This window comes from Arctopsyche grandis, chromosome 12 (genome assembly GCF_051622035.1).
Source record: "Arctopsyche grandis isolate Sample6627 chromosome 12, ASM5162203v2, whole genome shotgun sequence".
NCBI lineage: Eukaryota > Metazoa > Arthropoda > Insecta > Trichoptera > Hydropsychidae > Arctopsyche > Arctopsyche grandis.
In genome coordinates this window covers 12091051-12107024 of record NC_135366.1, presented here as the reverse complement: position 1 = coordinate 12107024, position 15974 = coordinate 12091051, and the positions used below count along the sequence as shown (strand labels likewise).

The following is a 15974-nucleotide window of genomic DNA, read 5'->3' as shown; positions in this document are numbered from 1 at the left end:
TTATTTTTGCACCGTTTCCTCCGAATACATTTTTATGAATAATGCGCAAAAGTTTTTTGTTTACAACACGTCAAATTTGTATTCCGGTAATTTTTCGGACGGGGCGCTCTCTTGCGCAAAGACCTCATAATTAATGGGACCCCAATTGTGCAGAAAAAAACATATCTACATATTGCGTACATATTAAATGTATCCCCAGGCGTTCATAAAGCTTCGCGGAGATATACACCCCCTACCTTAAATTTTACAGACGGTTCATCCCGAGGTAGGCATATCCTGCCAATGTTAAAAATGTAAATACCGCAGAGATACGAGAGCAAGATGCGTATTTATGTATATCCACTTTCGACGAGAGATTTTTCTGGTGAACTCATTTGGAAAAATGCAAGAGTTGTACAGCAGGGGGCAAATTGGTTGTAAAGTGCATAAGAGTCTGGACAATCACCACTGACTATAGCGAGCTATTTTGAACTCAATTCGTCTGCAATATAAGGTCGATTATCGCGTGATGAGTTCTAAAAACCAGTTGCATGCTTTGCGTGGGGTAGCCGAAGCTCTTGATGAATGAAACGGATTTGTTTGCTTTGTATGTACATAACTGGCTGCCGACCGTTCGTGGAGGGTGGACTGTAAAGGGGTGGGTATAGCTTTTCAAAAACAGCATCACTTCATCACGTATGCAAGCAACGGTCAACCGTTTATATATTATGAATACATACATATTTATGTACGTGCAATATGGTATGCCTATGTTGGCGTGTAGGATTGCGTTCAAGCAAAGTTGGCTGGTTGGTCGGTATGGTGAAGTGTGACGCGTCCTTATCTCTTTTGGTCCATTAAATATTCAACCAGCGAACAATGCACCATTAGTGAATTCACGTCACTTGTTTCCATCTAGTCTCCGCTCGGTTAAATGCTACATTTTTAAATGGAACACGACTATGTAGTTCAATGTTCGCATAGAATCGTTTCTGGTAATCTATTATGAATACGAGAATAAAAAATATTATAAATACTATATACACTGGGAAATGAACTGAAAGTAAAGATTTCATCCCCAATAAGAGCGAAAAGAAAATCAATTATTTTTGGGTTGACTATTCTTCTATCGTATATTATTATTATTATAGTAAAATTCAGGAAGTATATAATACTTAATTCCAGAACACTTAATTACATATCAAACTAAAATTGTAATGTTTGAAGCTAGATTTGAAATCGAGCATGTTGCTATTAAAAAGATAACAAACAGATTATTTTAAATTGAAGGTATCAAATATTTGCGGTATATATTTAATTTTCTTGTAAAACAATCAATGAAGAGATAGGCGAAAACTGTTGATACAAAGTATGTCACTTTTAAAAGCGATATTTCCCTCGAAATTGCATACATACATAGTTATGTACTACAAAAATAAAGCCCAGAATTATCTTTACGAACTTAATGTTACCATGAAACTTGAGAGAAACTTCTTTGCACTATTTTATGCACCACAAAACGCAGTAGCGGCTTTTGAGCTCATTCTATTCGTGAATTTTTAAGAAGCACTTAAGAATAAACTCTCCAGGAACTATTAAAGTTAAAAGTAACAAAGAAAAAAGTCATATTAACTGAAAACTTGCGCAATTTTGCACAACACTAATACAACAAACAACTTTATTGCCGTACATTTTTACAGACGCTTACATTATACATATACATTATGTATCAAGAATAGAAGAGCGCTTTCGTCTCAAGGATCAATTTAGTAAGGCGAGAATCGTCTTCAAGTATAATACAAAATAATTCCGAAACGTGACTTCTTAATCTCCAAAGTGATTAATTCTATATTCCAAAAGTGTTTTTGAACAGCAATACTAGCTTCAAAATATAAAGAATTAGTACTATCAATTTTAAAACACTGCGTAGGCTACTTCAAAGTATTGTAATGGCATTTAGCGCCACATTGAGCCAAAAGGGAATGAAAAGTTTTCCGGCCAACGTGCATACAGATAGATAGGAGGAAAAACGTCATAATAATAATGTGCGGCATTATTAAAACAATGAGGAGCATTTGAAAGGGCAGATCTCGATAACGGGTCGAGTAAATCAAAAAGTTTCGGTCTTTGGAAGGGGACGTGGTGGAGAAGTGTGGCTTCCCTTAGGGGTCGGTGAGTTCTTTCCCTTTGTCTCGGTGGCCCTGCGGGAGGCTTTTACGGCTCTTCCCTTTCCTCCCACTGCTGCTTCATCTCTCTCTCTTCTTATTTCACTTTGCATGAAATGAATAAATTTCATATTCATGGTCATTTTCGCCGTTGGTGACGCAACGGAGACCGTAGAGCAGTTTACAGTGCAGTTTGCAGCTACGCTCACGCACCACCCAGTGACGCAGAGCAAAGATTTTTTAATGAAAGATAAAGTTAGATAGCTCACGTCTAAATGTTATCAAATGCATACCTGTCATACAAAAACAATATTATACACGTTCTACCATTTTATACAATTATAGTTTATGTTTCTGAAAGCACATTCGTACGTCAACATGTTGAAGTGTTCAAAGGAAACGGTACTATGTATGTATATATCCTAATAGAATTCATATGCGTTTACCTCGTTTACGGTTTCTTTGAAAAATTTATATGAAAAAACCTTCCCTTCAATTGATACTAGGGTGGTTACTGTTACGCATTCCCTAGCAAGGGTAGTGGAGGTAGGCGTTTCGTCCGCAAATATGTTTCCCTTTGATAACCAAAATATTGTATAAAAATATTATTGTACACAAAGGCTTCCTCATACCGATTTTTATATGCACCCTTTCAAGTGTAAATATTTTAAAAAAGGGAAAAATTTTATATTTGAATTAAACAATAATATATGTCAAAAAAATCAATGCTGCACAATTCTTTCTTTTCAATGAAATAGTTCAAGAAAAATACATATACATATGTATGATTTAATTTTGAACTGCCTTTATTAGTCAATGAAACTAGATAGTACAAAATTTGTAGAAAGCTACAAATGCCCTACCGAAAAAACCACCCCTTACTCACTTTAGGAATTTAATTAAATATCAGAAAAACGCACGGCAAGGAAGTTTTTTTTAATTTTTAAAACGTTTCTATTATATTTTTTGTTAAAATTACATTTTATATCAAAATATACTATAGTAAAATTAATTAAAATCAACCAAAATTGTTATAATTCTTCGTTTGATGGTAAGAACTTACTCAAAGTGAAAAAGGCACACCTAGATAGACCTCAGCTTAAACAGGCCTGTCTTCATGTCATTGTACGATCTTATTGTTTCGACAAGTTTCTCCTACATTACTTCAAATATGGGAATCATCGTTATCGATCACTGTCAATCCCACGTCAATACAAACATAAAACATCATCAAAAATAATCCAGGGGGAGTTTTGATAAGGATCGCGACGGTAAATACTAGGTATGTCGGCGTATGTTTTGCATGTGCAAACCTATCTAAAAAAAAAAAAACGTGCCGCGTACCATTCTGTGTGTCTGCACCTTAAAAGACATCACACAACTATCACTGCGGCAAAATTTACAAAACAAGCCCACGTCAAATAGACCCTTTGAAAATATTCTACAAACCCCAAGGGACCACTTTTCACGGACCGCCTGTTAGAAACCCCTGGTCTATTGTAACCGATACTTCCAGCATGGATACATATGTACATACATAATAAACGAATCCTGAAATACACCAGAACTTTTTCGACTGTCACAATTCAAAAAAAAAATCCAAACTGTCAGAAAGAACGTCAAAGTCCACCGTTCGCTGCCAAACTCACCATGGTATCAGATTACACCATAAAAACCCACCGAATCACAACTACTATGTATATTTAATTGGCGACCGTCAAATCGTACTATGGGGGTGCGCGCACCACGTGTGCGAAACGGTCATCGTGACGTCATTAACCCCCTCATCGTCGTAATTACACGGCAGACGCGATTTTATTACCGTAATTAAGGTCACCCACCCTCCCCCCACTCACCCACCCACAGCCACCGCATATTGTGCGACATGTGAATTTTTAACGATGCGTCATAACAAATATCCGATCCGGAATTTGGAATTGTTATTATAACGTTTCTCTCATGTTAATGAGATTAATGAGCGTTGTCTGGAGTCAAATCGACACCCCTCTATCCTCGAGGTCAAACTGGGTCCATTTTAAATGGCTGGAAGTCACCCCATGCGTCAATGGCGTTTAACCGTTTAAGCGTTACGCCTCTGCAATACCACGCATCAACGGACACGACACCTACGTTAATCGCCTCTAATCAATTCCTCCTCGTTTTATTTAATTTCAACCCTCCCCTGACTGATAACTAAGAATATACTTTTAGATACGCTTCACGTTTACTTAATATATGTATAGGGTGAATTTATAGAGATATAGAACTTTAAAATGAAATAAAACACGTAAAAATTTTGGTAATGGCCATGGTATAGACTTTATTGAAAGATAATATAATGCCATTCGTTTTTAGATATGATATCGGTCAAAGGGGCACAGTGGCTAGTTCGAATAATGCACAATCTAAAAGTCTAATTTTCGATCACTTTTTCGAGCAGGTGGGGCCATATATCGGCAATAACGCGGCGAAGGCTTCTAAGTCATCCATCGTCTCTGGTTTATTGGCGTATACTAGCAATTTCACATATCCCCACAGAAAATAATCAAAAGGTATTAAATCAAACGATCTTGGCGGCCATTTCACGAATGTAAAATAGAAGTAGCGCACGGTAAGTTTAGCGAACTCAACCACGATTTTAGAAATAAATATTCCCAATTTTGAAGCGTTGTTTTGGCGTAAGTCTATTCATGGTAAAGTGGCAAACTAAATTAATCACAAATCAGCTGTCAACTGTCAAATTGGCTGTTGCTAGAAAAAATGTGTTGTTAATTCGAAAAACAAATCTCTAAAATACACCCCATAGCATTCGTAATTTTTTTTTTACACAACTGTTGAAAAAAAATTATGAATCAGCGCAGTGTCGAATAAAGATATTTGTTCTGTTTTACAGCATACACATAATAAAAGAATATTTCCTATTCATAAATAAATTTACAATTTACCACTTTATATCAGTCATTTCATTCAATAAATGAAAAAATGATATTTTTCAACAAAATATAAAGATATTGGCTCTTTATATTTTATTTTTGGAATATGATACGCAATACTTTGTTCGGCTTGCGATCTACAATTATTCACTTGTGACACAACCCCGCACGACATATATATATATATATATATATATATATATATATATATATATATATATATATATATATATATATATATATATATATGTCGTGCGGGGTTGTGTCACAAGTGAATAATTGTAGATCGCAAGCCGAACAAAGTATTGCGTATCATATTCCAAAAATAAAATATAAAGAGCCAATATCTTTATATTTTGTTGAAAAATATCATTTTTTCATTTATTGAATGAAATGACTGATATAAAGTGGTAAATTGTAAATTTATTTATGAATAGGAAATATTCTTTTATTATGTGTATGCTGTAAAACAGAACAAATATCTTTATTCGACACTGCGCTGATTCATAATTTTTTTTTTTCAACAGTTGTGTAAAAAAAAAATTACGAATGCTATGGGGTGTATTTTAGAGATTTGTTTTTCGAATTAACAACACATTTTTTCTAGCAACAGCCAATTTGACAGTTGACAGCTGATTTGTGATTAATTTAGTTTGCCACTTTACCATGAATAGACTTACGCCAAAACAACGCTTCAAAATTGGGAATATTTATTTCTAAAATCGTGGTTGAGTAGACGTGCTTCTGCGTTCTTCCCGCTATTACTCGCTTAAGCCCGGCTATTGCACGAAATTTAATCTAAAAATTTAACCATCTAATCACTTATTTTACTAATTGCATCCTAGTATAATTTAAGTGTAAAAATAAACAGACGATCGGCCGTTAACAGCGTTTTTAATATCAGTGATTGCGAAAAATTTTGTGTTAATTTTGTGTCAGTTACAAAAGCGTATACGAACGAGATACATCTCCCTACCTGAATACAAAAAAAATAAGGGTCCCTGCTCGCCAGTCAAAATTCGGTCCCACAGAAGCAATAAATCTTCCACATAATTGCTTTCAGACAAAAATTTTTAACGAACTTTACTTAATAGAATAATAGCAAACAGAAACGGTGTTTCCCAACTGTCTAATAGTTCTTTTTCATATTTAATTTATATTAAAGTAATTCGTGTAATTTTATATTCTTTACTAAATTTATTATTAAAATATTAAATTGCAAACCGCACTCACATATATAAATCCGTTGTCTCCAAAGAGGCGTCTCACGATAAAGATCTGTAAAAAAAAGTAGTATAACAATTGCTAATCTATTATTATCATAACTAACTACTTTCACTTACAAAGTAACCCTGTTAAATGGCATGTAATAACTCATAAGTGATCCAAGTGATACCTAGGATGACTATCTGTCAAAGCTGACCACAGAGAAGAGTCTATGGCGGTAAGAACTCACTCCTTGAATGGAAATCTCTCTCAAGTACCGCCTTTTTCTCAACACATCTTGGATAAATGCGAGAAAAATAATATCCAAACCTCCAACAAGGTAAGAGTGACGATGGATGATAGCTTAGCTAATAGAAACCTGTATTTAGCCACGTACAATGTAAGAACGTTATCGAGTGAAGGAAGTGTGCTTGCATTAGAGAATGAATTAGAAAATATCAAATGGGATATAATAGGACTTAGTGAAGTAAGACGGAAACAGCAAAACCAAATAATCCTAAAAAGTGGTAACTGTCTCTACTGGAGAGGGCTACCAAATGGTAGAATAGGAGGAGTAGGGTTTCTTATCAATAAGAGAATAGAAAGAAATATTATAGAAATAAGCGACATATCGGAACGTATATGCTATATAGTATTAAGAATCTCGAGCAGGTACACTTGTCAAATCTTCCAAGTGTACGCCCCCACATCTAGCCACCCAGACGAGGAAATAGAAGACTTCTACGAAAAAATACAGGACGCATACGATAATAGCCGTCACCACTTTAAAATAATCATGGGCGACTTTAACGCAAAAATAGGACAAAAGGCAAATACTGAAAGAGCAGTAGGCAATTTTGGTACCGGCCAAAGAAACGACAGAGGCGATCGCCTCATAGAATTCGCAGAACACAACAGGCTCTTTATCACTAATTCATTTTTCAGGAAAAACACCAACAATAAGTGGACTTGGGAGAGTCCTAAAGGAGACAGAAACGAGATCGATTTCATCCTAACAAATGCCCTGCACTCCGTTAAAGACGTTAGTGTTTTAAGTAAAGTAGATATAGGTAGCGATCACAGATTAGTCCGTGCCAAGATGGCCATTAATATAAATTGCGAACGTAGGAAATTAATAAAAGGATGCAGTAACTCTCCAGATTTCGCTCAACTAAGGTCTAGGAAAAAGGAATTCGAACTCGAACTTGGAAATCGATACGGGAAATTAAACCCAGAAGCAGACATCGAGGAATTGAACACTGTAATTAGTTCGGTTCTAACCTCAACAGGTAAGAAATTAGGTGGATTCAGGAAACAGATTAAATTAAGCAAAATTTCAGCGGAAACAAAAAACCTAATTAAGCATAAAAGGAATTTAGATAGGGATAATAATAAGCAAGAATACAATCTAGTAAATAAGGAAATTAAAAAGAGAATAGTCAGGGATGTCAGGGATTTTAACAGCAAGCTAATAGAAAATACCATTAAGAATAACCGTAGCCTGAAAAAGTGCAAACAGGATCTTTTCTTAGGCAAAAACCAAATGATCGCAATCAGATCAGAGAGCGGAGTAATAATTAGGAATAGAGAAGAAATCATAGACAGAGTTTACACGTTCTATGCAAAACTATACGAGAACGACAACGGCCAATTCCCCGCTCTGGAATCGACACACGGCCAAAGGGTTCCTGCAGTATTGCCTAGCGAAGTAGAGGCCGCGCTAAAAACTGCAAAGAACGGTAAAACCCCAGGGGAAGATAATATTCCCATTGACTTACTAAAATGTGGCGGCCCCCCCCTAATTAATATCTTAGCTAGGCTTTTCAGCAAATGCATCCAGAACCAAGCTATATATATATATATATATATATATATATACATACATATATATATATATATATATATATATATATATATATATATATATATATATATATATATATATATATATATATATATATATATATATATATATTTATTTTATATAGCATTTTATATACTTTATAACTATGTATAATTGGGCTCAGATGTTATATTATTACATTTATTCTTTATTTTTATGCATTTCTACATATAATGTTGTGTGTTGATTTTTCAATAAATAAATAAATAATACCTGTACTATTATTTAATAACAAAAAAAAAACTAAAATCGTAACTTTTTGGCTCCACGCTTCAATTTTACAGTGAAAATTTCTAATTGTGTGTAGAAGAAAAACAAAAGTGCGTATTATTAAAAGCAAACTAAGAGATTTAATTGTTTCGTAGTTATTTAAAAACATGACACGCCTTGCAAACACTTGTGCTCATTTATCATGAAACCGTTTGAAACCGAAATTGAGCAAGTATTATGTTTTTCTTGCAGCACCTTGCAAGAATACATGCAAATAATTTCAGAAAAAAGTCTTATTTAATATTTCTTTTAAATATTTAATATTTATATGATACAAAAATAAACTATTTAATATTCATTTTACTAAAAAAAAACATTAAAAATGACCAATGCCGATTTAAAAGAAAATAATTTTTAATTTAAGAAATTACTCAATATGACATTTACATCAAACTTAAGATCTCTTTAAAAATTAGAACAGATTGGTTAAAGCGTTATAAGAAAAATTTTAGAGCAACTTGCGAAAATGGTTTTAATTTCAATTCCATAAATATGTGCCCAATTTCACATCTCATAGATTTCTAAGATTCAACGTATTTGAGTTCCTAAACAAATAAATCAGACTTTTTAAAACCATTAAAAATATAAATCTAGAATATTCTATTCACATTTTACTCAATGAAAAATATACAAATATCAATCATACGGGGAAAAGAAGAGGAAAGATGTGCGTAGAATGGTGAAGGAAGAGTACTAGATGATTACCAACTTTAGCTAGATGACACACAAGAAGAAAAAAAACAATAATATATAATAATATATTTAATTTGAATTGATTAATTTTGATTTTGAATTGAATTCATCAAAAATATTCAAAATAAAATAATTTAATTACGATGCTTTTCATCTTTGGACCATGCCATGAATACAAACATAGCTTTGCAGATTTACTATAATCCATATTCAGCTGATTATTCAAGGAAATGTCTATTTCAGTGCAGAATATTGCATGTCAACGTCAGACCGACGCACATATTACGTTCGAAAGGGATGATGTGCAAATTTAATAAACTGGAATATGCGATGTTTTTGTACTTTATATGTGTTGTACAATTTTATAATGTACCAAAACTCATATGTCTAGAGGCTAACTATTACTGGAAAACTTATTAATTGAAAGAAATCAAAGTAAAACTTCCCAGACAATAGTGCTTCGTAAGTGAAGAAAAATAAAGCAAAAATTAATCAACCAACAAAATAGGTAATATTATTGTTCCCAACAACACTTCGAGTCGTTAATGGCGATAGAAATTGTATCCCGTTAACAGATAAACCCGCTGAACGCCTAAACTAACGACGCCAAATTAGGGGTAAAAAAAAGGTTCTAATACTTCCGGGTCTTTAATAAACCTTTTTTTTCGAGCATCCCGAATACCACACTCCTGAATTAATGACTGGTAAAAACAAGAACGATCTTCGGTTTAACAAAATAACGAATTTCAAACGAACGACCGTACATATTATACATATATACCGAGCAATGGACAAGGCAAACATTATTACGTGCCACGGATAATCCAATTAGTATTGCGAGTATCGCAACACCCCCAGCATCACTAACATTAGGGTGAATACTAGTTATCCTTTGCTCTTTCGATGATGAAATTGTATTTTAGAACAAACCTAGAATAGCTTATGTAAGTACACATACATACATATATTTTACATACATACATAGTGAGTATATACATATGTACATATGTATAGCATATACGCCTTTCAAATTCAATCCAATTTCACTAGATAGCATTTTGATTACTAGGAATAGGAAAATTCTCAACGAAGATATCAAAAAAAAGGAATGGCTATTCCGTAGAGGAGATTTAAAAAAGGAGAGGGATCATGTAATTAGTATTCTTTGTGAAGATTTACGCCATCATAAAAGGCTTCTATGCAAACAAAACGCTGATTTTTTTTCCAGCAGCACCCCCACTGAGAATAATACGCGAGGTCCATGACGGGGGTAGGTAGATAGGTATGCAAAAAAAAATTAAAACGGATTAAATATATGAAGCGAAACCCCTCCAAAACTGACGCGTTCACCCCTTCACCCCTAGGCACTAGCAGTGGTTTCTACTATTTTCATTCATTTCCAGCAGGCGATGGGGATTACCGGCGAAGGGGACCAAAGCGAAAGGGTTAAGCGCACTCCGAGGGTCATATCTGATAAAACTGACGCTCCGTAAGGGCAAAACTGTTAAGGGAGAGATTGTCACAATGAACTACGCGTATATCAAAGGTTGGCGAAGCTTTTATATCTTCTTTAACCAAAGACAAATATTCTAACCCCAGCTTCAAACCGAATCGTACATAAATTATGATGCCGAAATGTCTATATGACATGTGTATGTACAATGATTTAAGAACATAAACATGACGGTTTTCGAATACTCATTAATACGGATCAAAATGCTCTCGTAATAAATTAGTCCATAACTTCAATAAACTGACCAATACATCACTATATTAAAATCTATAGGTAGGTATTATACACTAGCTTTTAATGTTCAAAGCCACTCATTACTGCATTGTTGAAATTTAAGAGGCTTAAAATTTTACCGAACCCAAACAAACAATGCCCATGAATCAAATATGAAATTATACACAAAATATAAATGGATAATGGATAACTACTCAAAAATTTGTATTTCAGAATATTTACCCAATGATCCGATATAAAATTTTCCGTCGTTTTTTCCACATCCCATAAAAAAAACATCGGAAGCTCAAATTTTGAATTCCACAACTTTAAATCACTTAACACGTATTAATATTTCAAAACCACTTATTGAATTTGAATGTGCAACACAAATATATGTACGTATATATATAATCACTGCATCGCGGATAGTGAATGTTAAAAAAATGAGAACCTCTTCGTTGACAGATTAGAGTCCATCATAAATTCCAATGCTTTAAAAGACTATGAGGAAGTCAACGATTTTATCTACCTAGGTACATTGATCTTAAAATAAGGAGGATGCCAATCAGAAACCTTCAGAAAAATAGGAATGGTGAAAACGGCGATGTCGATGATCAGTCTGACACATATATGTAAAAACCGCTCTAATATAATGAGACGAACGGAAATCCGTCTGGTGAGATCTCTGGTGATCCCCATCGCATTGTATAGAGCTGGGATATGGACACTTGAAAAAGAAGAAAGGAACATTTTAAGACAAAAACACACTGAATCTAACAGCACGGGCACGCTATTGGCCTCCTGTGGTGAAAAATCCATAGGGGGTTTTTTTTTTCGCCAACTTTCGACTAGTCTCTCCTACTTTTCTTCAAATATAAGAATCACCGTTATCGATCACTGTCAAACCTATGTCAATACAAGAATTTTAGGTCTGTTTGCCATAGCATATATTATGCCATTTTTTGTCACATGTGAAAATCTATTTTACATAGACCGCAAGACACACGAACATTTCCATCCACAAAAAAGATGGCAGTTACAGACTCTCCAAAACATGTAGGAAAAGGACCCATGCCTACTTTGGTATTATTTCCAGGAAGAATCTGGGGAATCTAAAGAAGCTGGTAGTCACCGAAACAATAGAGGGAAGACAGTCTCCCTTTAAGATGATCAGACCAAATTAAATAACTGACAGGATCGTCCTTAAATGGTCCTTTCAACTTGTCCACTGAATTCCAGATGATATCAATGATCACGACGCTCAGCATTATATGCAAACGAGGAAGAAGAAGCTCACCTAGTGATTAACTTCAAGTTTATCTGAAAATTTATTCATTAAAATACATTTATGTATATGTATATATATATATATATATATATATATATATATATATATACATATGTATATATATATATATATATATGTATGTTAGATAATATAACTTCATTCATAGTTTAGAAAATATTTATACTGACGTAAATATGTACATATATTTAAGAGAATTTATTATACTAATTAAAGTAATATAATAAATCTATCGAATAATATACATATAGTACATGCATACATAAATCCTCCAATGAATACAATATATTATAGTTGCTGTTGTGTTTATATTATGTATGTATATAAAAGGCGTCCCATTTTTTTCAAGTAATATTATGCCAATTGCCGTTCTTTATGTCTCATACGCCCCGTCCCCTCTCCCTTATTATACAATGAGTGAAAAATGAGCAATGAAGCAATTTAAAGCAGCTGAATCCATCGTAAAAAATATATTGTAAGCAATCTCCACCAGTTCGGTGGCATTAATATGCGGTTGGCAGTGTTGCTGTCATTTTCACGACTGGAGAAAAATGTCATTCATTATTCGCACGACGACATTTTATCAAGAGTTCTCGGGAAAACAAAGCCGGCGAATTTTTCTCGAGAGTATACAGTATCGTATACACACCCATAAAGTACATCTGTGTGCGATGCGGTTGAAATTTCACCACTTTTTTCCCCCTTCACTTCAGGCAGACATACTAATAGCGGTGATTACGCGGCTTTAATCGAAAAAATTGCCACAAAAAAAATAAAAGCTCGTTTAAAAAGTGTTAAGTATTATATTCGTACATACGTACATATATGTATAAAAGTTTATATACGAGCATTGTTTACTGACTCACGAAACATTGATACATAAATAAGGTCCCGGGAATATGTAAATACGAATAAAGTATTCGTATTATATCAATAAAATCTTACATTTATATATGGTTTGTTTACTGATTATTTTAACATACGATCCAAACAAAATCGTAAATATTTTTATGGAATATTCGCATGCGTATCAAATCACTGATCGCAACTGTGACTTTTCACGGTCTCAGATGTTTCCAGTCACTTTATAGCCGCGTATAAAACATGTCAACGATATCGAACAATGAAAATGCGAACATAGATAAAGGGAAAACTGTCACACGCTACGAGGCTGTGAAGAATACAAGTACATACATATATGTATATATTTAGTTCCGTGCTGTCGCAAAAATCTAGCGGATAAAATCTTGTAAAAAGTTTTTTCTGTGGAATTCCATTGAAAAACCTTGTGAAAATTCAATCTTTAGTGGGAGAAATGAGACAAAACCGTTAAAAAATTTTGATTTAACGGATGAATGAGCTCTATTCGAGAGTGGGGTGTTTTATTTTAGGAAAATGTTACAATTCTTCGCGTCGACGTATTATCAGATATAATTTTGACTGGCAGTTCAATTACTTTTTTTCGGCTCTAGTTATGAGTTCGTATAGAAAAACAAATGTAATTCAACTGGATGGAAATTCGAGACTTTACAGAATTTACTGAACTATTATCATAAGGAAAAACTTGAAAACGTTGAAAAAAGTTTTTAAAAATCCTTCGAAAAAAAACATCCTTTTTGACCTGTTATTCAAAGGAGCAGCTAAATTTATCATAAATTTAAAATCAAAGATAAAAAGTATGCCAAAAAAATCGTACTTTTCCAAGATTTTGGACATATCGAATTAAACGGAGTGATAACAATTTGTGAATTACGTCAAACAGAAATAATGTTTTTGGAACTGAAATTTGGACTTCCGCCACTTTCAAATATAACCGCTCATAGGCTCGCAGGGATGTTTTGTCATATATTATACTGTAATTTTTTTTTTTTCTTATGTTTTATGTACTATTTTTCTTTTGTTTTTTATCGTATTTTTCTCCTTTTGCCTTTTATTTATTTTTATTATATGTATTATTTTTTTTCTTTCTTGTTTTATGAAGACCATTGTGACGCATTGGGTTCTTCTTGTAATGCCACAATGGTACAAAACTATAAATAAATAAATATTTATATTTACATATGACTGATAAATATTTATATGTAATTTAAAAAAAAATTAATCAAACATCCAGTCCATCTTTAAGAATAAACCAGAACAATAGTAAAAGTAAAAGTAATGTGTTTTATATAAATATTTTAATTTAAATTCATCTTAACCAAAATTAAAAAAAAAACTATTTAAATAATCGCAATACATATTATACACATGTATTGAGAATAAATTAAGCCATTTTCATAAAATAATATAAAAATCAAAATGTTGTAAAAGAAAAAAATACACGCATAATAAATAATTTAAATATTGCAGAAATATAATAAAGTAACAAGCCATTACACGTTCGATACACCATGCACGGGTAAATTAATAATGAAATAACCTTGCGCTTTATTCGAATTTTAATGCGATTAATCACTTACCGGTAGTGTACGGCTGCGAGTACTCCCTGAGCGGAGGGTGAGAGGGCGCAGGCTCCGGAGGGCTGGGATGCGTCTGATAGAAGGATTCGTCAATATCAGAACTCAATCTGTTCTGTCTCGAGTCCCTGGGATCGCAATAAGCCTCTACCAACTCCACCTGAAAGCCAATAAATACCGTACATTCATAGGGATGATCGGACCGGGAGATATTCACCCCCATCACACAGATACATATATACAGATCATATTTTTCATATCCAACATACGTTTTTCATACATCATAAACGTACATATATATGTATGTATGTACTTAAAGTACCCTACCGTAGTCTATTCGTGAACACGTGATGTTTAACAATCAACGTGTTGTGTAATTGACCATGTATCGCACGTAATAACATTTCCGTTGTTCCCGTGTGAATTATAACCATAAACGTTCGATGGGGTTGAGTAGATACGGTTTTCCTGTATAATTTACGATACTTACTAACTAAATTCAATACGCGTAATACATTAGCATAGTAGATATTGCGAGTGATTAATCTCGTTCTTTGTCGGGGGATGGTCTGTTAAGCTGAAGAACATTGTCGATGGATGGTTGTCGAGACAATAGTTTGATGATATACATACTCGTGAATATATGGTTGGGTATGGTATGTGGTATGACTGTACGACGATGGGGACCGCTGATTAGGTTGGGGACCATTAGGGGACCGCAACGGTCAATTAGACCACAGCCACTATTTGCGAAACGGACATTGTTTGCATATGTCAGTACATATGACGATTACAATGTGTGATTACAGACGTTCGATGCTACATTTTGAATAATTATATTTAAATTTGATATTTTATATTCAAGCAAAAAATATGATATAAAGAACTAAGAGTCAATAGAAATACGGTCAGTACATTTGGGTCAATAGACAAAAGGTCAGTCATTATAATACTTGGTCAGTATTTTATATTTAAATGGTCCGTTCATTTTGGTATTTATATTAATGTTGGTTCGTAATTAGACATAAGAAGTTTCATTGATCTAATACGCACAATGAAATTTAACCTAAAAATATTTACTGAGTTATATTTATATTTTTTTTATATTTATAGAAAATATATTTTACCATCGACACCTAAGGTATTAAATTTGTACATGCATACATATGTATGTATGTATACAAATTTTAAAAGATTATTAATTTGAAATCATATTCAAATAGTGGTGACAAATAAGATGGTTTTGCGAATCTGATGAGGAACCGTTTTAATAATAAGATCAGATAAATTAGCAAACTCGAAAAGAAGCGATCGACTTGGAGTCACAAATATTC

At 33.4% G+C, this 15974-nt stretch overlaps 1 protein-coding gene across 1 annotated transcript in view; it reads right to left on the bottom strand.

Annotated features, from left to right (window-relative positions):
* The window catches only part of hwt (SH2 domain-containing adapter heavyweight), a 35466-nt gene that overhangs the window by 7540 nt on the left and 11952 nt on the right, over positions 1–15974 (bottom strand). Inside the window, exon 3 of the mRNA XM_077443319.1 lies at positions 14644–14800. Within this exon, the coding sequence (XP_077299445.1) occupies positions 14644–14800 (157 nt within the window). The remainder of the gene's footprint in view (positions 1–14643; positions 14801–15974) is intronic.